The sequence below is a fragment of the Ammodytes marinus genome (genome assembly GCF_949987685.1).
Source record: "Ammodytes marinus genome assembly, chromosome: 23".
Lineage (NCBI taxonomy): Eukaryota > Metazoa > Chordata > Actinopteri > Uranoscopiformes > Ammodytidae > Ammodytes > Ammodytes marinus.
Genome location: NC_137227.1, coordinates 15,644,442 through 15,659,748, shown reverse-complemented (window position 1 = coordinate 15,659,748; position 15,307 = coordinate 15,644,442). Strand labels below are relative to the sequence as shown.

Genomic DNA, 15,307 nt, shown 5'->3' with positions numbered 1-15,307 from the left:
TTCACATTTTATTTTATTTCATACAACCAAATACTGCTTTTCAAAAAATCTTTGTTTGGAAAACATCCCAGTACTTAGCTGTTCCTGGTAAATTAAAGACATACCACTTTTAAATTTTTTTTGTGAAAGCAGAGTCAATTATAATGCCGGCTGAGAGGGGTTCCCAAACTTTTTCATATGACTGTACAAAAAATACACTGCTGTTCATATTTTTGGGGAGGGGAAGTCGAACAAAAAGAGCATCCCCAACTGCAGAGGAAAGTGAGCTCAAACAGGCTTATGTATAGTGCCACACTCTACACCCACCACTAGTCGGAGGAAACACAAACTCACATTTGCCATAGTCAGCTGGCCGTTGTCGCCGAGGAAAGTACTAAAGAATCTTACAACACCATTGTTGTTTGCACACACGTATGTTGGGTCGTTTCCTCCCTGTGGTGCAAGAAAATAAACGGTAAATATAACTTGGTTACACAGTATACTTCCAACAAACAGTGTGATCGGCTCAGGGGTAGAATCGGTGGTACTTGAGGAGTGTGTGACAGAACCTGACATACCAGTGTGCTGTCAGTTGACAGGGTGGCAGAGATGTATCCGTCTGACTCTCCTGAGAGCCCAAAGTCAAAGTTGTTACCACTCTGCTGCTTAGCAGAAAGGAAGAAACATGAGCCCGAAGAGGGATTGCACTCAGAGGGCTCCGACGCACAGAGCTGCTGGGACCCGCATCCTGTGTTATCAATGGCTGCCTGTAGGGGAAATAATACACAATTAAGTGGATGGGAAATGTGCTCTTTGTTCAACACCATCGATTAAGGTGACTTGACTTGTTCCTATTCTATTGTATTGTATTCCACTAAGCTCATTGTATTTATTTATTTCTTAGTTTTTTTGCCATCACTCACCGGAAGAGTTACCACTGTGATGTTGGTCACGAGGGGGGGAGCAGCAGTTGCGACTGCCGTTGTTGCTGCGGTTGCTGCTGTCGTTACCGGTGCTGCGGTTGTTGCTCCTGTTACCGGTGCTGCGGTTGTTGCTCCCGTTACCGGTGCTGCGGTTGTTGCTCCGGTTACCGGTGCTGCGGTTGTTACCGGTGCTGCGGTTGTTGCTCCCGTTACCGGTGCTGCGGTTGTTGCTCCCGTTACCGGTGCTGCGGTTGTTACCGGTGCTGCGGTTGTTGCTCCTGTTACCGGTGCTGCGGTTGTTGCTCCTGTTACCGGTGCTGCGGTTGTCGCTCCTGTTACCGGTGCTGCGGTTGTCGCTCCCGTTACCGGTGCTGCGGTTGTTGCTCCCGTTACCGGTGCTGCGGTTGTTGCTCCCGTTACCGGTGCTGCGGTTGTCGCTCCTGTTACCGGTGCTGCGGTTGTCGCTCCCGTTACCGGTGCTGCGGTTGTCGCTCCCGTTACCGGTGCTGCGGTTGTCGCTCCCGTTACCGGTGCTGCGGTTGTCGCTCCCGTTACCGGTGCTGCGGTTGTCGCTCCCGTTACCGGTGCTGCGGTTGTTGCTCCCGTTACCGGTGCTGCGGTTGTTGCTCCCGTTACCGGTGCTGCGGTTGTTGCTCCTGTTACCGGTGCTGCGGTTGTTGCTCCCGTTAGCGGTGCTGCGGTTGTTGCTCCGGTTACCGGTGCTGCGGTTGTTACCGGTGCTGCGGTTGTTGCTCCCGTTACCGGTGCTGCGGTTGTTGCTCCCGTTACCGGTGCTGCGGTTGTTGCTCCCGTTACCGGTGCTGCGGTTGTTGCTCCCGTTACCGGTGCTGCGGTTGTTGCTCCTGTTACCGGTGCTGCGGTTGTCGCTCCCGTTACCGGTGCTGCGGTTGTCGCTCCCGTTACCGGTGCTGCGGTTGTCGCTCCCGTTACCGGTGCTGCGGTTGTCGCTCCCGTTACCGGTGCTGCGGTTGTTGCTCCCGTTACCGGTGCTGCGGTTGTTGCTCCCGTTACCGGTGCTGCGGTTGTTGCTCCCGTTACCGGTGCTGCGGTTGTTGCTCCTGTTACCGGTGCTGCGGTTGTTGCTCCCGTTACCGGTGCTGCGGTTGTTACCGGTGCTGCGGTTGTTGCTCCTGTTACCGGTGCTGCGGTTGTTGCTCCCGTTACCGGTGCTGCGGTTGTTGCTCCTGTTACCGGTGCTGCGGTTGTTGCTCCCGTTACCGGTGCTGCGGTTGTTGCTCCTGTTACCGGTGCTGCGGTTGTTGCTCCTGTTACCGGTGCTGCGGTTGTCACTGGTGCTGCGGTTGTTGCTCCCGTTACTGGTGCTGCGGTTGTTGCTCCCGTTACCGGTGCTGTGGTTGTTGCTCCCGTTACCGGTGCTGCGGTTGTTGCTCCCGTTACCGGTGCTGCGGTTGTTGCTCCCGTTACCGGTGCTGCGGTTGTTGCTCCGGTTACCGGTGCTGCGGTTGTTACCGGTGCTGCGGTTGTTGCTCCTGTTACCGGTGCTGCGGTTGTTTCTCCTGTTACCGGTGCTGCGGTTGTTGCTCCTGTTACCGGTGCTGCGGTTGTTGCTCCTGTTACCGGTGCTGCGGTTGTTGCTCCCGTTACCGGTGCTGCGGTTGTTACCGGTGCTGCGGTTGTTGCTCCTGTTACCGGTGCTGCGGTTGTTGCTCCCGTTACCGGTGCTGCGGTTGTTACCGGTGCTGCGGTTGTTGCTCCTGTTACCGGTGCTGCGGTTGTTGCTCCTGTTACCGGTGCTGCGGTTGTTGCTCCCGTTACCGGTGCTGCGGTTGTTGCTCCTGTTACCGGTGCTGCGGTTGTCACTGGTGCTGCGGTTGTTGCTCCCGTTACCGGTGCTGCGGTTGTTGCTCCCGTTACCGGTGCTGCGGTTGTTGTTCCCGTTACCGGTGCTGCGGTTGTTGCTGCGGGTGTTGCTGTGGATACCGGTGCTGCCGTTGTTGCTGTGGTTACCAGTGCTGTCGTTTGAGCATAGGTGCCCGAGGATATCCAGGAGAGTGTCACAAAAAGGACGGTGAGAACCAGTCTGTTGTCCATACCTAGATAGTAACATTATTCATGTAATTAATACAGTGGGACAGTTAATTTACAGTTTGAATTGTTGTAGCAGAGAGTGTCACAGGTGTGCTCAGGAAAAATTATTTCAAGGCAAAGTGTTTTGCTGAACATAATACTCAATAGCCATAAGCCCAATGTGAAGGTTTTTCTGCATCCACAAACATTCTACAAACATCCTGTGGTAAGTTACTCTCTTTGGGTATTGTGCGGGAGAACATTCAACAGATGTAACTGAGACGGACCAACAGGCTATACCATTTGAAAATCAAGACCTCATTTTTGAAAAGTGTGATTAATTTACATAATTATGTAAAATGTTCATTATCATACATATTTTAATTCAAATGTTACTATTAATTTACCAAAATTACACATGACTTACATATGTGTAACTAAGCTTGAAGTGCTTATTTTGTGAATGCTGTTGAACAATTAAAATTATAATTTAGGATATGAATGGGAAATGGTCTTGACTTATATCTATATAACTTTTATATAGATATACAAGTATATTTATTATATATACTGTGCATAAAATTACAAAAATGCTCACGATATAGATTAAATACAAATATAATTATGAATTGTTCTTGATTTATGTAAGGGATTAATTCATTAAATAACTACTTGTACTATACCATAGTTTATGTAATAGTTGATTACAAAACAGACTATACTTAACCAAATAGAGAAAGATATATTCCATGGATAACTGTTAGATATAACATTTGAACAACATAACACCATTTATTATTCCACTGCATTCATTTATGAATAGATATTACTGTCTTGCATGGACATTGTTTTAGCCTACCTGTAGATCTTGTGTTCAGTTTTAGTGATGGGTAAAATTGGGTTAAAATGCAAAAAGATGTGCAGGTCCTTGAAAAGAAGATCTTGTAGAGTAGTTTTATCTCAGGTGGACTGCTGGCACCTCTAATGTTGTTAACAGGATCTCAGGTAAAGATGTGACACCTGTTTGCTGTGTGCCACTATTTAAACTAAGGGGGTGGAAGGAGCCAAAACTTCAGAGCCAAAAAAGAAACTTCTCTGACATCAGTGATGTTTCCAAGGATGAGTGTGGAATAGGGACTTAAGGGCGTGTGTAATGGAAACAATTGATGGATTGTGCCATGTCACTGCACATTTAACCACATTTGCCTGTGCTAGAGTTTAGTTTCTAAATTTATAATCGGGGCGGGACCTGATAAGCCTTTGGCTTCTTCCGTCACCCTTCGGACAACAAAAAGTAAGATGTATGAAGATATGAAAGAGAAAATTGTGTATTGGTGGAATTGTCCGAAAGAATAATAAATAAAATAAAATAAATAAATAAATATTACTTCCTTGAGGGCTCGCAATGCTCGTAATGTTCATGATTCACATGATGAAGACAAGGAAACAAACTCTGGATTGTTGTCTTGTCATGTTCAGAGAATGCTGTGGCACAGTGGTGGAATGTAAACACAATGTTGTGGTAAGGCAGTTATACTTAATATAACTCCGACAATTTTATTAGACAGTAAAGATGTATCTAGTTTGCCAGTTAGATGCAGGGGTTAATCTAGATGTGAGAATCTTGTCCTGAGGCATTCATTTCTACCTTCAATTAAAAGTCTACATTTTTTAATTGTACAATGGACAAATGTGAGACAAGCTCAATTTGTAAAGTGATAGAAGTTAAGACTTTTAGCTTCTGAACCAGTTAAATAATTAATTGATATTATTTGTACTTCTACATATTGAAATACTTTTAACATGTTCCACTCCTAGTCATGGCCATTTTTCACGCAAATATAATCCCTCTCAATGATCACTTCTGCCCCACTAGAATTTGTGGTGGTGTGTTTATCTGCACAGTCCTCCCCTTTGGCTGTATTTTACATTTGCTGGTTTTGACGTGTCCCAGTGTGTGTTGTTTTGGGTTCGTCTCTATTGCCGCGTGTAAAGGCAGCATTATAACATTTTAAAAACGACTGACAAAAGAGAATTAACACTGCAGGCCTAGAGGCAGCGGTCAAGAAAACCTCTTTGCTTTGCTTTGTGCTGTTCTCACCTTTTCCATCCCTCTCCCTCTTCTACTAGCCCACAACTATAGGCCTACACACACGTTCATTGTCACACATTTTATATTCAAGTCCAAGTGATGGGCGATAAATTACTAACCGACTATATTTCCGGTCATACCGTTCCTGCGGTGTGAGAAAGTTCAGGAATCCCTCAGGTCCTGCGCAGTGTAGAGTAACCTGGGAATAACGTGACCCCTCCTCCTCCGGTTGGTGTGAACACATTCTGTGAAACCTGTGTAATAATGTCTGAAGGAGGTGAACCCCAAAAACTTGTTCCCCCATCGAAGAAGAGAAGGTTGGCTCCATGGAACGTTTCAGGTACCGACTTGCATGCATGGCTTTGGAGGCAAAGCCAGTGTCAAGATTATAACAATCTTATAAACAAAACACCTTCACTCATATTATATAACAACAAATTAGACTTAGGGTGTATTCACACATGCCGTGTTTAGTTCGGTTGAAACGAACTCAGGTGCACTTCTGCCTTCGGTGCGCATCTTTCAGGCAGGTGTGAATACAGCAATCGCACTCGGGGGCGGACCAAACAAGCGGACCGAGACTCAGCTGAAGAGGTGGTCTCGATGCGCTTCAAAACGAACTCTGCTGCAGTTCGTTTGTGGTGTGAATTTGGCCGGACTCGATCCGACCCAATTGCAGGAAGCACTGCGCCTTTTCTTTCTTTTCTTTTCTTTTTTTTCTTTAATCGCCATCAGCTTCACATTATGGGAAAGTGTTGTTGTCGCCGTTGTTAGGAAGATTAGTTGTGGTTTGACCGGGAGCCCCGAGCGAAAATATTACAGTTGATAATGACGCGTACACATGCTGATATGTTCAGCGATCAGATGGAGAGGGGAGCGTCTCCCGCACAGTGCCAACAGGTTCACGCTGCGCTTTGCATGAAGTGTGTGTTTTTATTTTTCTTCCCAACGTGACCGTCAATACTGTCCCTGTGTCAGTTTGGAACTGAACTGCGCCGAACTTACACCCAGCTGATACACTGCTTAATCAGCTGAGTGTCAGCTTGAGCCTATTCTTCTCTCGAGCCGCGCGTCCAACAGCAAAAATACAGTAGGCTATACATTATGTTTCACATCGTAGGCTACAAGCCACTTAACGTGGCATTGTCATAGGGCTACATATTATAACCATATGAAACAACAATAATTAGATTTTCTTCTTCTTTAGGCTAGATGTAGGCCTTTTTATTATTTTTAACCCCGTATTACAGTCAAGTGCGAAAGTTTGTGAACCCCTTGAACATTTTGGAATTTTATTTATTTTTACCATTAATAATTCATTTTTATCAATACCAGTATTTTTTATATGAAATAGCAGGTGTTTGTTTATCAATTCAACATTTTTCTTTCCCAGAAATAAATTGTTAAAACAGATAAAACAAATTATTTGACAAATGTTGTATGATCAAAAGTTTGTGAACCCTAAGCTGCATTGCTTAAATCGAGCAAGTAAACACAATCAGATGGGCCAAATTGAGTCATGAAATGGACCAATGTAGTGAGAGATCTTTAGGGAAGAAATTGGGTGGCACTAGATACAACAGAGATAACACCAGGTCAGTTTAGGCTCACCAAAGTGAACCCATACAGGTCAGACATGCTAAAAGGGAACCCAATCTCTGAGGATCTCAGGAATAGAGTTTTGATGCTGCACATTTGTCTGGGGACAGCTATAAATTATTTTTTTTAAAGTTTGAGCTCCATCGGTCCACCGTGAGGCAAATCATCTACAAATGGAGAGCTTTAAGAGTGACTGAACATCTGCCTAGAAGTGGACTTCCTTCAAAAATATCCACAAGCGCCACAAGATAAGTGATTTTTCAGGTAAAAGCCAACCCAAACATTACATCTAGTGATTTGCAGACCTCTCGTGCAGCATCTGGGACAGATGTGCATGGTTCCACAATAAGAAGAAAACTCAGTCAACATGGCTTTCATGGGATGGTTGCTGAAGAAGCCTCTGCTCTCAAAAAAGAACAAAACTGTTTGTCACAACTTTGCCACAGAGCACCTGGAGATACCTGAAGTCTTATTCTGTGGACAAATTAGTCCAAAATTGAACTGTTTGGTCATAACCAAAACCGCCATGTTTGGGCAAAAACGCAATTCTGCCTACCACCTACAGAACCTTCTCCCAAGTGAATAATGGTGGTTTCAAATTGTCTGCAAATCTCCAGATGTAATGTTTGGGTTGGCTTTTACCTGAAAAATCACTTTTCTTGTGGCGCTTGAGGATATTTTTGAAGGAAGTCCACTTCTAGGCAGATGTTAAGTCACTCTTAAAGCTCTCCATTTGTAGATGATTTGCCTCACGGTGGACCGATTGAGCTCAAATTTTTTTTATGAATTTATAACTGTCCCCAGACAAATGTGCAACATCAAAACTCTATTCCTGAGATCCTCTGAGATTTGTTTCCCTTTTAGCATGTCTGACCTGTATGGGTTCACTTTGGTGAGCCTAAACTGACCTGGTTTTATCTCTGTTTTATCTAGTGCCACCCAATTTCTTCCCTAAAGATCTCTCATTACATTGGTCTATTTCATCAACCAATTTGGCCCACCTGATTGTGTCAACCTGCTCGATTTAAGCAATGCAGCTCAGGGTTCACAAACTTTTGCACATACAACATTCGTCAAATAATTTGTTTTATCTGTTTTAACAATTGATTTCTGGAAAAGAAAAATGTTCAATTGATAAACAAACATCTGTTATTTCATATAAAAAATACTGGTATTGATAAAAATGAATTAATAATGGTTAAAATAAATAAAATTCCAAAAGGCTCAAGGGGTTCACAAACTTTCGCACTTGACTGTATATCAATGATATATTTCGCAGTTACTTCGTTCTTCCTGCTTCTCTCCCCCCAGAATGTCTGTCCAATGAATGAATGACCTCAGATCACGTGTGGTTTTGCTTCGTAATGCTGGTTCACTTGCAAAAGGGGCAATATGAAAGTGGACCACACCAAACAAAAAAAATCTAAACTCTATTTGGTCTGGACCAAAGCAAGTGAACTAACGGACTTTCCATGTGTGAATACACCCTTACAGTGGTCATAGTTTTCCTCAGAGTTTTCTATTCAAATAATGTACTTGATTTATTTTTTTATTTTTTTTTCTGGAACATGAAAACATACATTGTACACCCAGATGGAAATTGTTGCAAACAACTCTTGCCACTGAATTTCCATGACGATCATCTTTTATTTAGCCTACATAATTAGGCAATGTATTTACTCTCCAAACAATTGTAGGCTATTTACAAGTTAGTTGTATATTTGCACAATACAAAGCATACTTGTAGGTTATACTCAGTCAGCACTGTCAAATGATTAAATGTATCCCTGACAAAGTTATATTAGTTAAATGGCAGAGAATGGACTAGATGAAAAAGTTGTTAAATATTGCGATATTTATTAAGGTTGACATTAAAGTTAATACACTTTATATTTAGTAACATAATATCCATGATAGCCTACCATAAAAGATGAGCAAGATGATAGCTGACTTCCGGCGACCATCTTTGTTTCGCTGACCAGACCATGAAGAGTGTAATTTGGAAGACTGCAAAAAATGAAGAAATAATTAAAAAAGTCTACGTTGTGCGCAGCCCACGGAAGATGTTGGTTTTCAGTTGGATAGTCATTTGGGTATCAGTAAAATATCTTAAAAATAGCTGTAAGTGTCGCATGAATACATGTTTGGTCTGTATAGATCTATTTTAGAAAAATTGCTGCAACTTGATACTAATACTACTATTCTATGTAATTACATTTCTTGCATTAGCTAAATCTGCTATTTCTGTCACCTAAACTTTGCTAAATGTTCAGATTCTGATCTTTGGATCTGCTTGTTTGTGAAACAGTGTAGTGTTTTCTGTCTGTCAATAATAAGGGAAAACCCATTAACGCCAGGAACATAGATAATTTAGAATAAAATATTTATTTCATAAACATGTTATAAACTCTGCTGTTACAAATGCAATGTGCAAAATCTGTTAACCAATATTTGGTATCATATATAGCATTCTTCATGAGCAACGGCTCATTTGCATGTGTAAGTTTGCACATACACATGAAAATATCAGCCAACGAAGGCTTCATTGTAAAAACATAGTTGAAGCATTAACAATATGTACATTCACACAAAAGAGAATAACGTAATAATAATTTCAACATGATGTATGTAAACACATGTCTGGTATTTGCTGGTATTGTTATGAGTGACATGTGACATATGATGTACCACAATAGACCTAAAACACATACATGAATGTGTAGTCACACACACACACACACACACACACACACAAAGTAAAATACAGGGCCACATCTACCTACTCTGATGGTAAACAAAAGAGTATCATGGTTAACAAAAAGTGATGTATAAGTTTCTCAGATTTTTGAAAAATGGTTTTGATATCCATGCAATATTGACGGATTGTTTTACAGGTATTACAGTTTATTAACTTGATGGCTCCACGCCATTGGCTACCATGGACTTTTTGTCTTACAATAGTGAAGTGGGCTTAAAAGGTAACCAGACCCCAAACCCAAACTTTGTATAAGGCATGATGTCACCCAGTGAAATCCAGGTACTGATACATTTAGATTTGATGTTTGAGGGGGCAAAGAGTCAATGTGTTTTCTTGCAAATAAGTAACTCGTAGGACAGAAATCCAGCAGTCCTATGTTAACAAAACAAACAAAATGGATTACACACAACATTAAATTAAAAGAAAAACTTCAAAAATAATTGTTCTTTTTGTTTCAGAGCCCATAACAGATGTGAAAGCAGCCAGACGTCTTTGGAACAGCGACCACCTTTCACCTGCAGTGAGTTGATACAAAATTAAGCATATAATAATCTGTGATTGACTGTGTATAGTAAATCTGTTAAATCTCCTGTTAAATATTCAGTAGCAAGTGGTGTACATGACAAGGGAAGTTAAGGATTTCATGTCTTGACCACTGGAGGTTTTCAGTTTCCTTAAAGCGCAGCCAGTCCCAGCAGACCCATAGTTATCAGCAGAACTAGGGGATAATGGGGAAGCAAAAATACAGTGTTAGGCAATATAGGCATTGTAGAAACACATATAGTTCCCAGCAATTGTTTTGGATGACTTTGCTCTCTCAAGGAAAACAACCGTTTCTCTTATGCATTGCTTACCTTGTGTCAGTGATTGCTGGAGTGTAATGGTGTTGGAGGTAATCAGATTGGTGACGTTGCTCATAGGATTTGCCAGGTCTTCAATGTCGCTTCGTAGTTGGGCAGTGGGGGCTCCTAGGGCACCGGTGTCTGTGAGCGCAAGCAAAAGACAGTGGGTCTTAGTTGACTGTTGAACATGCATACAATGGTGTGTTAATATGTAACTGATATATAAGCTTACTGCTGTCGAAAGTTCCAGTGCCGACTGAGAGTGTGACAGGTGTTGCTCTGGTATTTGCGGTCGGTATGGTGGCAGCAAAGGTACATTGGATTGTTCTTCCACTGACTCTGCCTCTCACAGAGTTCACAGGCAGCTAGAAAGGGAAGGCAATGAGTGTTAATAATGAATTCATCCAACTGATATTAAAAGACCATGCATATTAAGTATAATGTTTTGACCATTTACTGCTCAGTGACTTTTCAGTATTGAATGTGTTACGTGTAGACAAAAAAAGGTTTTTGCTGCTGTTCATATTTTTGGGGAGGGGAAGTCCAACAAAAAGAGCATCCCCAACTGCAGGGGAAAGTGAGCTCAAACAGGTTTATGTATAGTGCCACACTCTACACCCACCACTAGTCAGAGGAAACACAAACTCACATTTGCCATAGTCAGTTGGCCGTTGTCGCCGAGGAAAGTACTAAAGAATCTTACAACACCATTGTTGTTTGCACACACGTATGTTGGGTCGTTTCCTCCCTGTGGTGCGAGAAAATAAACGGTATATATAACTTGGTTACACAGTATACTTCCAACAAACAGTGTGATCGGCTCAGGGGTAGAATCTGTGGTACTTGAGGAGTGAGTGACAGAACCTGACATACCAGTGTGTTGTCAGTTGACAGGGTGGCAGAGATGTATCCGTCTGACTCTCCTGAGAGCCCAAAGTCAAAGTTGTTACCACTCTGCTGCTTAGCAGAAAGGAAGAAACATGAGCCTGCCACAGAGGGATTGCACTCAGAGGGCTCCGCCGCACAGAGCTGCTGGGACCCGCATCCTGTGTTATTAATGGCTGCCTGTAGGGGAAATAATACACAATTAAGTGGATGGGAAATGTGCTCTTTGTTCAACACCATCGATTAAGGTGACTTGACTTGTTCCTATTCTTTTGTATTGTATCCCACTAAGCTCATTGTATTTATTTATTTGTTAGTTTTTTGCCATCACTCACCGGAAGAGTTACCACTGTGATGTTGGTCACGAGGGGGGGAGCAGCAGTTGCGACTGCCGTTGGTGCCGCCGTTGCGGTTGGTGCTGCGGTTGCATTTGCAGTGGTCATAGGGGAAGCAGTGGTCGTGTTGGAGGCAATCTGATTGGTGACGTTGGTCATAGGATTTGCCAGGTTTGCAACGTCGCTTCGTAGTTGGGCAGAAGGGGCTCCTAGGGCACCGCTGGCTGTGAGCGCAAGCAAAAGACAGTGGGTCTTAGTTGACTGTTGAACATGCATACAATGGTGTGTTAATATGTAACTGATGTATAAGCTTACTGCTGTTGAAAGCTCCAGTGCCGACTAAGAGTGTGAGAGGAGATGTTCTGGTATTTGCGGTCGGTATGGTGGCAGCAAATGTACATTGGATTGTTCTTCCACTGACTCTGCCTCTCACAGAGTTCACACTCAGCTAGAAAGGGAAGGCAATGAGTGTTAATAATGAATTCATCCAACTGATATTAAAAGACCATGCATATTAAGTATAATGTTTTGACCATTTACTGCTCAGTGACTTTCAAGTATTTAATGTGTTACGTGTAGACAAAAAAAGGTTGTTGCTGCAGTTCATATTTTTGGGGAGGTGAAGTCCAACAAAAAGAGCATCCCCAACTGCAGAGGAAAGTGAGCTCAAACAGGTTTATGTATAGTGCCACACTCTACACCCACCACTAGTCAGAGGAAACACAAACTCACATTTGCCATAGTCAGTTGGCCGTTGTCGCCGAGGACAGTACTAAAGAATCTTACAACACCATTGTTGTTTGCACACACGTATGTTGGGTCGTTTCTTCCCTGTGGTGCAAGAAAATAAACGGTAAATATAACTTGTTTACACAGTAGACTTCCAACAAACAGTGTGATCGGCTCAGGGGTAGAATCGGTGGTACTTGAGGAGTGAGTGACAGAACCTGACATACCAGTGTGTTGTCAGTTGACAGGGTGGCAGAGATGTATCCGTCTGACTCTCCTGAGAGCCCAAAGTCAAAGTTGTTACCACTCTGCTGCTTAGCAGAAAGGAAGAAACATGAGCCTGCCACAGAGGGATTGCACTCAGAGGGCTCCGACGCACAGAGCTGCTGGGACCCGCATCCTGTGTTATTAATGGCTGCCTGTAGGGGAAATAATACACAATTAAGTGGATGGGAAATGTGCTCTTTGTTCAACACCATCGATTAATGTGACTTGACTTGTTCCTATTCTTTTGTATTGTATCCCACTGAGCTCATTTTATTAACTTATTTGTTAGTTTTTTGCCATCACTCACCGGAAGAGTTACCACTGTGATGTTGGTCACAAGGGCGGGAGCTGCAGTTGCGACTGCCGTTGGTGCTGCGGTTGCATTTGGTGCTGCGGTTGCGGTTGGTGCTGCAGTTGCATTTGGTGCTGCGGTTGCAGTTGGCGCTGCAGTTGGTGCTGCGGTTGGTGCTGCAGTTGCATTTGGTGCTGCAGTTGCAGTTGGTGCTGCTGTTGCAGTTGGTGCTGCGGTTGGTGCTGCAGTTGCATTTGGTGCTGCAGTTGCAGTTGGTGCTGCTGTTGCAGTTGGTGCTGCGGTTGGTGCTGCAGTTGCATTTGGTGCTGCAGTTGCAGTTGGTGCTGCTGTTACAGTTGGTGCTGCGGTTGGTGCTGCAGTTGCATTTGGTGCTGTGGTTGCAGTTGGTGCTGCGGTTAATGTTGTGGTGTTGCGGGCGTTTTGAGCATAGGAGCCGGGGGATATCAAGGACAGCGTCACAAAAACGACGGTGAGAACCAGTCTGTTGTCCATACCTAGATAGTAACATTATTCATGTAATTAATACAGTGGGACAGTTCACTTAAAGTTTGTTTTGTTGTAACAGAGAGTGTCACAGGTGTGCTCAGGAAAAAATATTTCAAGGCAAAGTGTTTTGCTGAACATAATACTCAATAGCCATAAGCCTAATGTGAAGGTTTTTCAACAAACTGCATCCACAAACATTCTACAAACATCCTGTGGTAAGTTACTCTGTTTGGGTATTGTGCAGAAGAACATTTAACAGATGTAACTGAGACGGACCAACATAGGCTATACCATTAGAAAACCAAGACCAAATTTTTCAAAAGTGTGATTAATTTACATAATTTGTTAAATATTCATTGCCATACAGATTTAAAATGTTGTTTTGTAATTAGGGCTGTCAAATTAACGCGTTAATTTCGATTAATTAATCACAGAAAAATTAACGCGATTAAAAAAATTAACGCAGATTAATCGCACTTCTATATTGCCCTTTGACCCGGTGCAAAAGAGGTGAGACAATAGTGGAGCTGCACCTGTATTTTGCGGACACGACCCGCACGGGATTAAAGAGTAAAGAAAGAAGCAGAGAGGGCTCTATGGATGTGTTATGGGCTGCTCCGGGAAAATAAGCATGAAGGTAGGAATACGTCTTATGTTATTCTAAACGGACACCAGCCCCCTCTCACTCTTCCTAGCATATGCCTGTCTTTTTTCCTCCTTTGTGGGTGTGTGTGTGTGTGCGCGCGCGCGTCATTTAGCCTGCTTGTTTTTTTGTGTTTTTTTTTCGGCGCTAGTAGCCTAGTTCCTAAATGTATTTAATGTAGAAGCCTGGCTGAGGGAAAGAGACAGAAGTTACGAGAGACGGCGAGAGAGAGAGAGAGAGACGAACGGTAGCCTATAGGTCTACAGTTGTTTATAAACAGGCATAAAAGTGTCATAAGTATGCGATTAATTTAGATTAATTAATCACAGAGCCTGTAATTAATTAGATAATTTTTTTTAATCGCTTGACAGCCCTAGTTGTAATGTAATGTTACCTTTAATTTACCAATATTGCACATGCCTTACATATGTGTAATTAAGCTTGAAGTGCTTATTTTGTGAATGCTGTTGAACAATTCAAATTATAATTTAGGATATAAATGGTAAATGCTCTTGACTTATATCTATATAACTTTTATATAGATATAAAATTATTTATTATATATACTGTTCATAAAATTACAAAAATGCTCATAATATGGATTAAATGCATATAATTATGAATTGTTCTTGATATTTATGTAAGGGATTAATTCATTAAATAACTACTTGTACTATACCATAGTTTATGTAATAGTTGATTACAAAACAGACTATACTTAACCAAATAGAGAAACATATATTCCATGGATAACTGTTAGATATAACATTTGAACAACATAACACCATTTATTATTCCACTGCATTAATTTATGAATAGATATTAATGTCTTGCATGGACATTGTTTAGCCTACCTGCAGATCTTGTGTTCAGTTCTAGTGATGGGTAAAATTGGGTTAAAATGCAAAAAGATGTGCAGGTCCTTGAAAAGAAGATCTTGTAGAGTAGTTTTATCTCAGGTGGACTGCTGGCACCTCTGATGTTGTTAACAGGATCCCAGGTAAAGATGTGACACCTGTTTGCTGTGTGCCACTATTTAAACAAAGGGGGTGGACGGAGCCAAAACTTCAGAGCCAAAAAAAAACAACTTCTCTGACATCATCAGTGATGTTTCCGAAGAAGGGTGTGGAATAGGGACTTAAGGGTGCTGTAAGCGGAATTGTTCTTTTAGCCAACTTCCTGTCAGTTACTGCAGTTAGCGGTCCCCTCGCTCGTCCCTACGTCACCACATTACATTAATGCACTGCGGTCTTCAAGCAGCGAGTTATCTAGCATCATCTCAGATCCACAAGTGTGATAAAAACATGATAAAAACCATCAAAACAGACATTATGAAGGATTTGTACCTGCTCCGCCATTGTAGGCGCATAAACATTCACCCATCTGTCGCTCTGGCGTGCACCGGCA

General features: G+C 42.6%; 1 protein-coding gene across 1 annotated transcript; it reads right to left on the bottom strand.

Annotated features, from left to right (window-relative positions):
- Nucleotides 1-9,011: 9,011 nt before the first annotated feature.
- LOC307269103 (uncharacterized protein) lies at nucleotides 9,012-14,894 on the bottom strand. Its single transcript, XM_080051940.1, has 11 exons — nucleotides 14,755-14,894; nucleotides 12,766-13,265; nucleotides 12,419-12,610; nucleotides 12,195-12,293; nucleotides 11,778-11,910; nucleotides 11,463-11,686; nucleotides 11,116-11,307; nucleotides 10,892-10,990; nucleotides 10,475-10,607; nucleotides 10,255-10,383; nucleotides 9,012-10,118 (listed from the first exon to the last, which is right to left on the bottom strand). The coding sequence occupies exons 2-11, from the start codon at nucleotides 13,261-13,263 to the stop codon at nucleotides 10,075-10,077; spliced, it is 1,743 nt and encodes a 580-aa protein (XP_079908066.1). The 5' UTR covers nucleotides 13,264-13,265; nucleotides 14,755-14,894; the 3' UTR covers nucleotides 9,012-10,074.
- Nucleotides 14,895-15,307: the final 413 nt, after the last annotated feature.